Source organism: Chrysochloris asiatica, unplaced genomic scaffold (genome assembly GCF_000296735.1).
Source record: "Chrysochloris asiatica unplaced genomic scaffold, ChrAsi1.0 scaffold00036, whole genome shotgun sequence".
Lineage (NCBI taxonomy): Eukaryota > Metazoa > Chordata > Mammalia > Afrosoricida > Chrysochloridae > Chrysochloris > Chrysochloris asiatica.
The window spans coordinates 11157425-11173291 of record NW_006408554.1 but is presented as its reverse complement, the minus strand read 5'-3'; the positions used below and the strand labels follow the sequence as shown (position 1 = coordinate 11173291).

The 15867-nt window shown below is 38.8% G+C and overlaps 1 protein-coding gene across 1 annotated transcript in view; it reads right to left on the bottom strand.

The window, feature by feature from the left end:
- CPA6 (carboxypeptidase A6) overlaps positions 1-15867 on the bottom strand; it is a 526142-nt gene that overhangs the window by 192393 nt on the left and 317882 nt on the right. Inside the window, exon 3 of the mRNA XM_006860036.1 lies at positions 5155-5279. Within this exon, the coding sequence (XP_006860098.1) occupies positions 5155-5279 (125 nt within the window). The remainder of the gene's footprint in view (positions 1-5154; positions 5280-15867) is intronic.

Here is a 15867-nt window from a genome sequence, read left to right as displayed (position 1 = left end):
TTTCAATCTTCCTCTAGTTGAGTTCTGATTATCAAGCCATTGAGTCTATGTCAAATGGGTACTGTCTGCAAGTCTGGGTGTTCTTGTGCATCTCCCCTCACTTCATATCAGCTGGAGGCTTCACTCTCAGCTCTAGCCCTCTGTGGCTATGTCCTTGTCAATGGGCTCAAGTGTCCTCAGGTCTCACCACACTTTCTGTTCTGGAACGCCAATAATTCTTAAGTTATTCCTCTTCAAATTGTCCGAAATGAATCTAAGGCCTTCTTCAGATTTTTTAAAATTCTTTTTTCTGTTTGTTCTTCTATCTTAGTAGTGTTGAGAGATTTATCTTCTAGCTCACTAGTTCTGGCTTCTAACTCTTCAATTCTATTCCTCTGCTCTTTCAGTGTGTGGTCCATTTCTGATATTGTATTATTAATCCTTTGAACCTCTTTTGGTAGGCTTTGAATTGTTTCCAAATGTATCTTATTTGATTGTTCCTGTAGTGCTTTCCTGACTTCTTCCTTATTTTTCTCAAATCCATTGTATAGTGTTTTGATACATTTTATAATAATTTTTCTGAATTCCTTCTCAGGCATTTCCAAAGCCTGACCATATTCCAGTATGGAATGTAGGTCCACCTCCAGCTCATTTGCCTCTGTCACTTTATCTCGTTTCTGGACATGTGCGGATATGGTCATCTGTTTCTGTTTTTTGGGCATATTTCAGGATTTATCTGTGGCCTAATACTTAGATGGGTGTGTATTTTGGTATTTTTAAGGCTTTCTGATTGCCTCCAGGTAGATATGATCAGGAGAAATTTCAAGATGCCTCTGTTGGTTGTTATGATATAATTCAGGATTTAATTTTCAGTCTATTTCCTTTTTAGTCTGCCTGTCCTGCTCCACAACCTCCATTCAGGCCTTTTTCCTAATGATAAACAGTTCATGGCCAGCTGTGGCCATTTTGTGCTGTCATTTTTTTTTGTTGTTGTTGTTGTTTTTTAAGGTTTTTATTGTGGATTGAGTGAAAGTTTTCAGGGCACATCATCAGTTTCACATTCAAACATTCATATACCTTGTTTCATTACATTGATTATAATCCCCTCCACATACCAACAGTTAACAGTTTCTCTCTATCCTCTTTAGCTTTTTTGGGGGGGGAAAACTTTGCCTTTTTGGAATTTACACTCTTGGCTTTTAGGGAAGGTTTTTACATTTATCTGTGGGTATCCAGGGCTCATGTATGGAATTACTAACCAGCATAACTGAATAATCAGATAAGGGACATTTTGCTATGTCTGCTAGGTGGCTAAAGTCTGATCCTCAGAGCCTATGGTTTGGACGGTCAGCAACACTTGGGCCCACAGGGACTTGAACTCCTGATCAGGTCTGCACAGTCTGCATCAGATTCCCCCTTATTTATTATTTGTTTAAGAGACGCTGCCTGTCTTAGGCGGTCAGTATGAATTCCTCAGTCTTAACCCGTCATCGAAACTCATTGCAGCATGGTAATGGCTCTGTCTTAGGTTGCCGAGGTTCCATGTGATCCTTGCCCGTCTCTGGCCACACGTCCAGCATAAACAGCCACCATCCGAAGAAGGCAGGGAGAAAGGAGACCAGCTGGGGACCCCACACGCAGGATGTTGCCAGACCACCACCTGCTCTAAGACGACCAAGCAGGATCACTATGCTGAGGTTCAACCAAGTTCACAGGGCAACTTAATCTCTGACCGAGGTAGCAAATTAGTAGCCACTCAGTTCTCCACTTGAGAATTACTTATATCAGAAATTTGAGCATGTAGCTGATGAATATCCACAGACAAGTGTATATTGTTCCACAACCTCCTACAATGCTGTTGAATTAAGTTCCAATCAGGTTCTGGTTAACTGACAAAATAACACATATCTAGGTGGACAGGGCATGTCATTTGGTTTTAAGTGGAAACTGTCTCTTTAAATTTTGAGCAGATCTGTGCGCGTGCGTAGTAAAACCCTCTGGAAGTGGGGTTGGGGTGTCCACTCGCTTAGGCACCCCCTCTAGTCACCATAATGGAGGTGTGCAGGCAGTGAGAGACCAATGAACACATAAAAAAAAGAACGTCCACACCTTTATCTCTGTATTTCTGTCAGGTGTCCATGGCTGCTCTGATCCTTCCCCAGCTTGGTCTTGCCCAAGATGGCGGCTCCAGGAGTAGCTGAGCATCTTGTATTAGAAAGTACTGGATTTCTTGCTTTTGCTACAAATTCCCCTAGTTATAAACCTTTTCCTTTATATGTGGTTCAGAGTTCTGGGAACATCCCCTGAACCTGCTTGGTCTAGTATTCTGTGTTGTTGCTGATGGAGCTCCTTACTGCACTTCCACCCGATCCACCATCTTGTTAGTTCTCCAACATCCTTATCTTTCACCTGTACTGTTATTGTAGTCTTCTGTAGACCTCTGGGAGTCCTGGTGTGGTACTGTGGGTTAATGCACTGGACTTCAAAGTTGGTTTGAATGGCAAGGTCAGAGGGTCAAGCTCACCATCTGCTCCTTGGGAACCCTATACAGGGTTGCTATGGGTCAGAACTGACTCTATGGCACTTTAAAACAACAATGTAGACCTCTGGAGTCCTAGTATGGTGCTGTAGGATAAGCACTTAACCTCAAAGTTGATTTGAACAGCAAGGCTGATGGTTCAAACTCACTAGCCTTGGAAACCCTATACAGGATCGCTATGAGTCAGCACCGACTCAACAGCACTTAACAATAACAACATAAACCTGTACTTTATTGACAAGAGATTCCCCTGCTTAATACCTCCATTGTTTCCAGTTTGCCCCGAAAAGGCATGGGCTTTGAACTCTGCACATGAGACTTTCTACAACCTCTCTAACATCCTTGCTTTCTACTCTCCGACTTGCACCTTATATGCTAACAACACTGAACTACTACCAGTTCCCTGCACAACTGTCAGTAAGTATTGAATTGTATTCTCCAACAAGATATGTTGATGTCCTATATTCTGCCTGTACCTGTGAATGTGATCCTGTTTTGAAATAGCTTAAAACAATTTTTGGAGAAATTGAATGAAGATCATGAAATTTTCCATGAACTTTTAGAAGGCTTTTCATGAAGTCTTTTTTTTAAGTTTTTACTATGAATTGAGTGAAAGTTTACAGGGCAGATCATCAGTTTTACATTCAACAGATCATATACTTTGTTTCATTACAATGACTATAATCTCCACCATTTACCATCAGTTAACAGTGTTTCTCTCTATTCACATTAGCTCTTTAAAAAAACAAAACAAAAAACACTCAGCCATATATAATAATGTACACCACCAAAGGACACATTCTGCAAGTCTGCCTCTTGGCCACCAGCTCTCAGTCCCTTTCTTTCCATGAATCTAGAGTCCTCAGCTGCTCCCTCTCTCCATGTCCCTATCTCTGCCTCCATCTCTGGTGTCGCTGCTTCTCTGGAGAAGTTCCCACATTCCGCTTCTGCTCTTCTCCCTTGATGGACCTCATGTCCTTTGTTTCTGTACTGTAATAAGATTAAATTCTTCCCCCTTTATGTTACAAAACTTCTACCTTTACAATTGTGACAGTTGCAATTAGTCATGATAACAATAACTCACTATTGAATCATAAGAATCTTATCCCTATTTCTTTTTACCAGACCCATCTGGACAAGATGAAAACTATTCAGTGGGGACTCTATCTCCGCACCCCCACTCTTAAACTAAACTCTCTCTTGAAACCTTGTAAGCCAGTCACTTCCTGCCTTTATTGTCCCCTCATTTTAGGTAGCCTGTGTCTAAGTTGCCTGTCCCTATCTACCCTGTATACAGAGGGGATCACATTGACACTTGATATGAAGACTCCCTCCCTCTCTGTTGGTGTTTTGAACTACAACCTCCATGAGTATAGGTCAAGTACATCAAATTGTATCAATTTATCCTCATTTCCTTTATTAAAAATTGTTTTCTTTTTTATCTTCCTATAATCGAGTTCTGATTATCAAGCCATCGAGACTAGGTCAGATGGGTACTATCTACAAATTTGGGTGTTCTTGTGCATCTCCCCTCCCTTCTTATTAGCTGGATGCTTCACTCTCAGCTCTAGCCCTCTGTGGCTATGTCCTTGTCCATGGGTTCAGGTGTCCCTAGGTTCATAAAGTCTTTGAAGATGTCAACAGTTAGGTTAATATGAGGTCCTACTGTAATAGGGTAGGTACTAATTCTATATGACTGGTGTCCTTGTGAGAGCAGGAGAAGATGCAGAGAGATAGAGAAAGGACATCATGTTGCCCGATAGCTGCAAGCCAAGGAATGTTTACAGCCACTGTTGTTTTTAAGTATCACCAAGTCTCTTCCTACTCATAGCAACCCTGTATAGAGTTTCCTAGGAGCAGCTGGTGGGTTTTAACTGCTGATCTTGCAATTAGCAGTCCAGTGCTTTATCCTATAGCACCATATCAGGACTCCTTACAGCCACATGGTGGTGGTGGAGGAGTGCTGTGACATCAATTCCAACTCACAGGACCCTTTACAGGGTTTCCAAGGCTGCAAACATTTATAGGAACCGAAAGCCTCATCTTTTCCCCACAGAACAGCTGGTAGTTTTGAACTGCGGAGGTTGAGGTTAGAAGCCTGACTTGTAGAAAGCAGAAAAGAGGAATGGAATATATTTGACCTGGAGCCTCATAAGGAACCAAAATGGCCAATGCCCTGATCTTGGAATCCCAGCCTTCAAAACTTGGAGAGAATAAATTTCTGTTCTTAGAATGCACTGTCTCTCCCTGCAAGGTTCTTGGGTTTCACCTTTGCCAGCTAATACATTGCCTACAGAAAGCCTTTTCTGACCCTGCTTTCCCATCACTCTCTAGGTTTTGCTAGGCTGCTCTCCTTTCTTGATACATAAAAACAAACAAAACCAAAAGCATCTGTGTTTACAGTGATCATTCATGCTAATAATGGAAGCACATGTCAATACAATTGCCTCCACTGCTTATTAGATTAGTAAGAAAATCAAAGGTAGAGACTAGGTTCTATTCACCTCAATTTTCTCGGTACCTGACACTGTACCTGAAACACTGTCTTAGACACTCAGTAAATAAAATGAGCCGGCTATCACTTATGTTCAATTAAGTACAAATGAATTGTATAGCCAGTTAAAAGAAATGCTTACTTGTACTGGATGCTGGCTTGCTGTAGGAAGGTTAACAGTGCCCGGGAAGCATTTTGGGGGATATGGACGTCGGTAACTGTTCCCTCTGATATATAGGAGATACTGCTGGGCTGCCACAGGTCCACCTGTAGTGCAGGAACCAACCTATAATTCATATTCAATGTAGGTGGGGAAAAATCCATGTCACAATGTCAAACATGGTATCCTGTTTGCATACAGTAACACCAAACTGTCAATGCTTGCCTCGCCAGGGTAAAATTTCTTTTTGATCTTGAATTTGTGATTATAACTGCAAGTAATAGTTTAAAGACCAATACGTGAAAGGCAAGAGTTCAAAATGGGATAATTTAGTTTTAATCATAACACTGATATTGTTTTAAAATGATTTATTGTACAAATATTTGAATAACATTAAGAAAGAGAAAGATATAACTCACCTTTCATCCTCCCACATGAATACAGTGTTGTAGTTTGACAAAATTTGGTAATTTTAAATGGCACATTAACCATGTGTTTTCTTCTCCCCCAACACATGCCTTTTTCCAACTCCTAGCCAGTCTTTACATGTCATAAGAAACACCCTTTCTCAACTAGCTCAGATAATTTCCTGGTCATAGCTGTTAGTGGGCCTTAGCCTCTTTTACTATGTAACTTCCCCTTCCAGAATATAAGTTCCATGAGAACAAAGAATTTTTCCATTTTAGTAATCACTTTGCCTGACACTGGTTAGCAATGCAATCATTAATACAATCAAATTGACTGAGTAATTCACTTTATGTCCATTACATGTCCAGTATTTTACAGGAAATTAGGAGCCACACTTATTCAATTCACTGTGGTATCCCCAGGGCCTTGCCCAGTGTTTGCCATCTGGCAGGAGCCTCATGTTCGTTGAGAAGTGACTGGATTCAGATGGGAGGGAGGAGTGTCCTATCTTGTGCATGAGCCTAGAGCAACATTTTCAATTAGGCACAATCTGTTTTTATAGTTTTGTAGACTGTGTCTCTCTGTCTTCTCTTGTCTGCTTTGGGACTTTCTTTTTCCTACAGTTCTAGTCTTAGTCCTCTTGCAGAACCCTAAACATCTAATCAGCGTTTAATTACTTTATCTTCATGTGGGATGTCAATGTCTGCATTTTGCTAGGGAATTCTCTTGTTGTTGTTAAGTACCACTGAGTCAATTTCAACTCATAGCAATCCTGTATAGGGTTTCCAAGGAGAGGCTGGTGAGTTTCAACTACCGACCTTGCAGTTCAAACAGACCTTGCAGTCCAGCGCATTAACCCGCAGCACCACACCAGGATTCCAGAAGACCAAAAATACTTTATGACTCAAGGAAACAAACTTCTACTGGTACAAATTAATCGGCAAAAGTGTAGAGAGGCGTTTAATTTGGGTACAAAAAGTTTACCTACTTCTTTCAATAACCGGACTGATCCATTAACTCACAAGGGCAAATCTGACTCAGCTAACATACCAGGCCAGCAATTAGAAAAAAGCAAAAGTGTAGGGCTGGAAGGGACTCTGAAAGGTCATTTAACCCATCTGCCAGACCCTTGGGCAAGGTATATCTAGGACTGTACTAAACTGTCCCCAGTAGAGGAGTTTAAACCACATGTTTTAAGTTTCTAGAAGAGAAGAGCTGACACCATTCTAATTTAACTCAGATTCCCACTTAAACTTGTCAGACATTTTTCTTAAACTGTCACTGCAGCATAGTATAATGTTTCCTTGTTCTGCTTTTCAATGGGAAATGGCTAGTTTCTTGCCAGCCATCCAAACTCATCAGTCGCTCCTTGGAAACCCTATGCAGGGTTTGAACTGCTGACCTTACAATTCAAACTGACCTTTGCATGCAGTGTTTATCCTACAGTGCCACATTAGACTCCTGCATTGTCTTAGGAAAGTAAATTAAAATTAATAGACTGCTTTTCTCCAGTAGTATTTTGGAGAAAGAATGCTTAGATTGGTAGTATGTACCTTTCAGGCAAATGCCTACAAGGGTAAGTAAAAAAATATTGTTACTAGGGTTTCAGTTAATACATGCACAAGTTTATTTCAAACAAATTATGTTTAAACATGTTGCTATGATCAGTAGATGGATACAGGCAAGGTCTATCAGTAATATAACTATCTTACACTTGTTAGAGTATCTTCAAAAGAGAAAAAGGATACATTTTATGCCATGGACAAAGATGAGTTTGAGGTCAGAGTTCATATAAAAGTTTTAATAAAACTCAAGTAGACATCTTCCCAAATCATTGAAACTTTGCAACAAGTTCATGAGAATGCTGCCAAACAGAAAATAACAATTTTTAGATGGATCAAACATGTTAAGGAAGGTTGGGAAGGATCTCAAAGGTGAGCCAAGAAAGGGAACACTTGGCAGATGAAAAACTTCTGCTGAAGTCCAGAAACTGGTAAAAGAGGATGGCAGCATTACCAGTGATGTCATAGCTCCTGAAGTTGGGATCTCATATAGCTTATCAGTTTCAAATTTCATTGAATATCTTGGCCTCGGCAACTTTTTGGTTCAGTGGGTGCCAGCAGAGTTGCATGAAGATCAGCAAGCTCCAAGGCTGATTTTTCTATCAGTTTCTAACAAAAGACCAAAGCTAATAAATGAGTATGGACTAATCATAACTAGGGACTAGTCTTAGATTTACCAATATGATCCAGAGACCAAGGTCCAATTAAAACAATGACTTTCAAGGGTATTTGCTAGCTCAGTTAAATTCAATACAGAGAGGTCAGTTGGCTCAGAAGGTTTTCGTGACTATTTGCTAGGACTTCCAATGGTAATCTTTTTTTTTTTATTTTTAAAAATTTTTATTGTGAATGGAGTGAAGGTTTACAGAGCAGATCGTCAGTTTTAATTCAACAAACCATATACTCTATTTCATTTCAATGATTACAATCCTTCAATGTAACATCACTGATCCCACTTCCTCCCTGCGATTTTTGTTTCCCTTCCTCATTCTTTCCCAACCCTTCTGAATTTGGTATTTAGGTAAATGTTGCCCTTTTGACCTTGAATGGCTGACCATTCAATGGATGCATACCTCACTAGTGTTGATGTGCCCTTATACCAATCTCATGCTTGAATGAAAATTGAGTCATGAAGGGGAGTTCAGTTCCAGACCTGAAGGGTGACCAAGGGCCATAGTCTTGACTTCCACTAGTCCCTTTCTGACCAGTAAGGCTAGTCTTTTATAACTTTGAGTTTTGTTCCACATTTTCTCCGTAATCCTTTTCAGGACTGTTTGTAATGATAGCCAGACACCATCTAGTTCTTCTGGTCTCAGGGTTGTTGCGACTGATGTTCATATGTTCTGTTAGTCCCAATTGTTCCATTAGTCCCTAATTGTTCCCAAGCATCTTCAGATTTCATTACTTTTATTTCCTTTGCACAGAGAGAGACCAAGAGTTGGCCTTAGATGACTGTTCATGAGCTTTTAAAACCCCAGGCACTACTTACAAAAGTAGAATGTAGAACATTGTCTTTGTGGACTATGATATGCCAATTGATCATGGTACCCCCTGAGGCTATGGTCTTGAGCACCCAGGCTCAGTGACTCATTCCTTCAAGGTGTTTGGTAACAACTAAGAAGTTTTCCTGATTTTGTTTCCTGTATGCTCCACCACATTCATGGATATGTTTGCAGCAACGGTAAATGCTCATGCACAAATATCCTCTGTCAAAAGATTATATATTGTGGGTATACACTCTCCCTCTCACACCCATTCAGCCTGTGTCTCTATCCATGTATCTGCCTGCAGATCTCTGTTAATACAGGATTGTATATATAATAGTACTTATTTTTATCCCCTTTAACGTCTGCACTAATCCTCATGTTCTCCCTTGCCTCCATCATTCTTCTGCCAATCCCTCTCTTATTGTATATTGCCTTTCCTGTCACCCATGTTAACATACATCTACCCTCTAGGAGTCCTGGTATGGCCCTATGGGTTAATGTGCTGGACTGAAAAATCAGTTTGAACCACAAGGTTGGTGGTTCAAGCTCACCAACCACTCCTTGGAATCTTTATACAGGTTGCTATGGGTTGGAACCGACTCTATGGTACTTAACAACAACCCTCTAGCCAATGAATCATTTCCCATCCCTTCCCACTCCTGTACAATCAAAGGATTTTTTTTTTTAGCATGAAAACCTTTTCTTGACCTTATACAATAGTGGTCTCATACAATACTTGTCCTTTTGTGACTGACTAATTTCACTCAGGTTCATCTATGTTATAAAGGTGTTTTGCAGCTTCATCATTACTCTTCAATGTTGTGTAGTATTCCATTGTGTATATGTAACAAAGTTTGTTTATCCTTTCTTCATTAATGGGCATTTAGACTGTCTCCATCCTTTTGCGATTGAGAATAGTGCTGCAATGAACATGTATATTCATATATCTATTCGTGTCATGGCTCTTGTGTCTTGAGGATATACATATATGCATATATGTGTGTGTGTGTATACCAAATAGATTGCTGAGTCATATGAGATTTCTACTTCACAGGGGTAATCTTGTTATATTTTTTTCAAAGGACACAGGATGATCACAGGGGCTCACTAGGAAATTTTAAGAAAGTTGAAAACTGCACTGGTGAATAAAAGACCAGGAAAATTGATCTGAGTATTTTTTTTTCCCCATTACAACAAGGCACCAGCTCATTCTTTCAGGATAACAAGGACTATCTTAAGGGAATTTCACTATGAAACCTTATTCCATCCACCCTACAACCCTGATCTTGTCCCTTATGGCTTTTTTTCTGTTTCCCAAACTCAAAGAATATTGAAATGGAACACAATTTGAGTGCCTCAAGGATGCCAAAATTGTCCCTTTGATTTTGTGTAAATCAAAGAGTGCAGAATTCTTTGGAGGATGGGTTAGAAAAATGGTAACACTGCCTTCAGAAGTATATAGAACTAGATGGAGGATATGTCAAAAAAAAAAAAAACACACACACACAAAACAATAGCTTCTCAAACCTTTGCTTAACAAAGGTTTCTATGATTTTGTCGTAATACTTTTCCACTTATTTCTGTGTATAGTGTATGTGTATTTATGTATACAAAGATAAACACCATGTACTGATAAAATGATCCATTCATCATGAAGATACAAAGACTATAAATATTTAAATAAAAGACTAATTCCAATACAAAAACATTGAAATATATAGGATAAAAATAGACTAAGTCACAATGATTGTAAATTGTAAATTCTTAATTGTTGTTGTTGTTGTTAAGTGCCGTCGAGTCGGTTCCGACCCATAGCGGCCCTGTACAGGGTTTCCGAGGGTGTAAATCCTTACGGGAGTAGAAAGCCTCATCTTTCTCCCGCAAATTCTTAATTATATCTCAATAATTTAAAAATGAAAGACTTCCTTCCCAAACATACATAGAATTCTAATAAAAATTGACCAAATACAAACCAAGCCTTAACAAGTGTCAAAAAATGGATTCAAGCAAATATTTTCTAATTATGGTATAATTAAATTTAGAAATCAATGACAAAAACTATGATGAACTGACTTTTAAATAACTTCGTTAAAGAAGACATTGTAATGAAATTAGAACTGAATCAAAATTAAATACATTTCAAGGAGAGAAACTTGTGGCCTTGAAAGATCATGTTGCTAAGGAATCAAAGTGGGAAATTGGTGAGTTATATGTCCAGTAGAATACTCAGGAGAACAAAAAAGCAGCAACAACAGAGTCACCTACAAAAAGGTTGTTGTTGTTAAGTACCGTGGAGTCAGTTCTGACTCATAGTGAACCCTGCACAGGGTTTCCGAGGCTGTAAATCTTTACGGGAGCAGAACGCCTCATCTTTCTCCCATGGAACACCTGATAATTTTGAACTGCCGACCTTGAGGTTAGCAGCTCGTTTTGTAACCACTATGCTACCAGAGCTCTTTAAAAGGCACATAATAAAGGTGGGAAGATAAATGGATAAAACAGAAAACAAAATAATAAGAATCAACAAAATGAAAATAGGAAAAACATACAAAATAGGAAAGTAGTAAATCTGATTAAAAACCAAAAGTATGGAGATTTAAATGACCAAAATTAGCAATAAGAAATGATACCAATAAAAAATAATAAAATACTGTAAATGGCCTTAGGTTAATGTGTTAGAAAACATATGAAATAAATAATTTCCTAGAAAAACACAATTTACCAAAATGTAACTTACAGTTGGCAGAAGAAATAATAAAACCTGGTTAGATTTGTTATCAATTGACAAAATTGAACTCTTGATATTAGTTACCTCCGTTAAAACTTTTTACTCTTCTGACCCTTATACCCAAGAGGAGATGAGAGGAAGTGAAAAGGGTAGGAGACGGGACAAGCCTGGATGGCCTTGTTAAACTGATATGCAAAATGCAGACAATCCAAAAAGTTGTCCAGAGTTTTGAGAAATAAGAGATGTTCCTAAAATCATTCCATGACGCTAATGTAATCTTGAATATTCAAAACCAGGTAAGGAGAGCATGTGGAGAAAATTATAAGCCAGTATTATGAATACAGATGCCAACACTAAAAAAAAAAAAATCACAGACTAAATCTAGCAAGATATTAGAAAAATATCATGACAGTTGCAGTGGTAGTTTAAGATTAGAAAAATCTTAATGTCGTTCATCATATCAAGAGCAACAGATTAAAGAAAAGAGACCATAAGACCATGTCAATATACTCAGACAATTTTACAAAATATATTCCTAGACATTAGTAGTTAAAAATATCTATATACTATCTTTAGCAAACATTGTTACAAATTTTGGTTACAAGAATGTTATAAGTTTTCATTTTCAAGTCAGACATAAATGTGTTGTTTCATAAACTCTCACACTGGGAGTCTTTGCTAAAGCAAAAGAACAAAGAAAACAAAAAAGGAAGAAAAAAAAATGTCATTCTTAACAAGCCACTGTTTACATAGAGAAGCCAAGAGACTTTATACAGAATGATTAGTATTCAAACTTAGCACCCTTTAGGGAAATAGCAATGGAAACACATACATCCCCATGTACATGTGTTGAATCATTGTTGTTGTTGTTATGTGCAGTGGAGTCAGTTCTGACTCATAGTGACCCTGTACAGGGTTTCTGAAGTGTAAATCTTTACGGGAGCAGAACACCTCATCTTTCTCCCACGCGGAACAGCTGGTAGTTTCGAACTGCTGACCTTGCGGTTCACAGCCCGATTCGTACGTACCACTATGCTACCATTGTTGAATCATAGCAACCCTTTCTATGATTCATGAGGAATAGCTGGTGAGTTTGAACCACTGATCTTGTGGTTTAAAACCAACCTTGTGGTCCAGTGCTTATACTACAGCATCACACCAGACCTCCAAACATATTTATGTTGTTTGTTGTTATTAAGTGCCATCATGTTGGTTCCGACGCATAGTGACGCTGTATAGAGTTTCCGAGGAGCAGGTGGTGAGCTTGAACCATTGACCTTGCTGTGCAAACCGACTTTGCAGTCTGGCGCATTTACCCGCAGTGACACACCAGGACTCCAAATGTCTATGTATTGTTGTTATTCTGACCCATAACGACCCTGTATAGGGTTTCCAAGGAGCAGCTGGTGAGCTTGAACCACTGACTTTGCAGTTCAAATGACTTTGCAGCCTGATGCATTAGCCCACAGCGCCACACCAGGACTCCAAATGTGTATATGTTGTTGTTGTTGTTAAGTGCCGTCGAGTCGATTCTGACCCATAGCGACCCTGTATAGGGTTTCCGAGGCTGTAAATCTTTATGGGAGCAGAATGCCTCGTCTTTCTCCCGCGGAACAGCTGGTAGTTTCGAACTGCTGACCTTGCGGTTTGCAGCCCCATTCGTAACCACGACGCTACCAGAGCGCCTTAAATGTGTATATACTGATCTTTAAATATGTTTACAAAAACCAAGTTAAATAGAGTTATAGGCATAGTATCAGATAATATTTGCAAAAGCATTGCAATTAAAGTCTCCTGGAATTGACAGAACAGAGAATCCAGACACAGATCCACACATATAGGATAAGCCATAAAAGTGTTGCTACTAGGGTTCCAGTTCATACATGCACAGATTTAGTCCAAATGAAGCATGTTTAAAACTTTCATTTAGATCAGTGGATAACTGCAGACAAGTTCTCTCAGTAACACTTGTCTGAAACTTCAAAAAACAAGATCCAGTCAAAACAGTGACTCCAAGGCACTTAACAACAGCATTCATCAAGCTACTCTTATTTACCGTAATAAATACTTACTTTTACTTATCATACAAAGTCACTGCACTCCCATATTTTTACTGCAGCACTTATTAAGGGACCCTGGTGGCACAGTGATTTAGTGCTCATTTGCTAACCGAAAGGTCAGCTGTTAAAACCCAGCAGCCATTCCATAGGAGAAAGATGTAGCAATCTGTTTCCATAAAGATTACAGTCTTGGAAACCATGTGGGACAGTTTCTACTCTGCCCTTAGGGTTTTTATGAGTTGGAATCAATTTAACAGCAGTGGGTTTGGTTTTGACTTTATTTATTTATAAGGAATTTAACCTGCCTTTTAAACTGTGCCTGTTGTTGTAGAATGCAATAGAGTAGGTTCCGATTTATAGCGAATCTGTATAGGGTTTCTGAAGCTGTACATCTTTATAGGAGCAGAAAGCCTTATCGTTCTCCTTGGGGTGGTTAGTAGATTTGAACTTTGGACAGCCCAACATGCAGTGTACCTCACTATACTACAAGGGTTCCTATCTGTGCTGGTATTGTATTATGGAGTTGCTGAGTGGCTCAGCTACCAACTGAAAGGTAGTGGTTTGAGTCCATTCAGAGGCCCTAGCATTCTGCTTCAGCAGATCATAGCCGTTTGAAAACCCTATGGAGCGCAGCTCTACTTTTCAAACATATGGAGTTGCCATGATTTGGAGTTGATGTGACAGCAACTAGTTGTTTTTTTGTTTCAGTATATTATTTTGATGTGAGTTTTTTGGGTTGTTGTTTAGGACTTGCATAGATTTGAATGGGTATCTCACTAATCCAGTTTGTTTTTTTTTCAAAGATAGTGTTAATTTTACATAATGCAAGGTTTCCTGGGATGTATATATTGCTTTATAGCAAAAACACCTATAAGCTCAAACAGAATAGAAATGATTGTTTATCTACATCAATAATTATGTTATACTTTTCAATGCTGTTTCAAATTATTTATGCTTTTTTTCTCTCTCTCCATGAAAGGCATGTTGAAGAATGGACAGTTTTTGGCTTTAATGTTAAGAGTCATCAAGTACTGCTTTTCTGTACCACATCAAGGGTTTGGTTAGGCAATTACTTACGGTGACAGAAACACAATTCTTCTTTTAATCCAACCTCAAATTGCTTATCTGTCAGCTGATTGGAATGAGTGCTCAGTTGTTGTTTAACAAATAGTTAAAGGCCCAAGGATTAAACCAGGAACTCTTTGACACAAACAAGCAAGGAAAGAAAGACGTAGATATCTATTAAGGGCCTGAGGGTTTCTTGTGGCATAATATCTGATAAGAATGAGAATTTTCACTCCACCACTGTTTGTTGAAATTTCTGACCATTTGCCAATTGAGCAGGTGGTGACAATATGAAACTCTAAAATGGCCTTTAGCTTGCAGAGTCAAAAAACATTCAGTGAGCCAAGGGAATTAACTTTAATCAGATTTGAGATAAGTCCAGGAAAAACAGAAACATTTCTGATCTAAGAGTAGATATGTAGTCAGGGTTGGATGGTCAGAAACCCAAATGTATAAATTTGTAATGTGCAGAAAGGGACTCTTGGAAGGATCCAAAACAGGCCTGAGGATTTCCATGGCAAGTCTGCAAGTCTGGAACATCAATTGCTTTTGTTGTTGTTGTTATGGTTAGCAGTACCATGACACATAACACTAAATTAGATGGGGGAGCCTTGGCACTGTAGCTGCCCTGTTAAATGGCAATGGATACATCATGTTGCCTAACAGGTATTGCAGAGATCATGCACCAAAACAGATGCCCCTCCTTCTCTGGGAGTTGACTCTTTCTGATAATCTCAGTGAATCATCAGTCCTTTCAGGATATCTACATGACCTTCTTAGACATCATGCTGCTTTATGCTTTGCAAAATGTCTATTCATATAATTTTATCAAGGCATCAAATCTATTTAACGTTCTTTAATTTGAACTGCTGATATCGTTCACTGTTTCTGTTGTGAACCTCTCTTATATGCAGCTTTAATCTTTTGCTCACTAACCTCCAACCTCCACCAGGATGCAGGCAGAGCTGACAGTTGTTTCTCTTCCTTCCCTAGTCTTAACCTGCCATTTAATGTTGTCCTTCAGGAAGCCTTCTGCCCTCTTCATCCTGGAAGCTATTTCTAGATATTTTAGATCCATTTTTCTGTCCAAGAAGTTTGGTGTCAAATTATTCTAAAAGCAACTTGATTCATATTTTATCAGTAAGAGTTCTATATGTGTACTTCAGTAATTTTGTATATTTTAGAAAGAAATAACAAGTTAATGACTGTAGATTATAAATAATTTTTATAAAAATAACCTTTGATAATTGTAACCCACTGGAATTTGTGAGTGTTTTTTCCTCCTGAAATATAGAGCTCTTTTCAAAAAGTAGGTAGTTAAATTAGAATAGAGCTCTTTTCAAAAAGTAGATAGTTAAATTAGAATCTCTTTTCAAAATGTATAT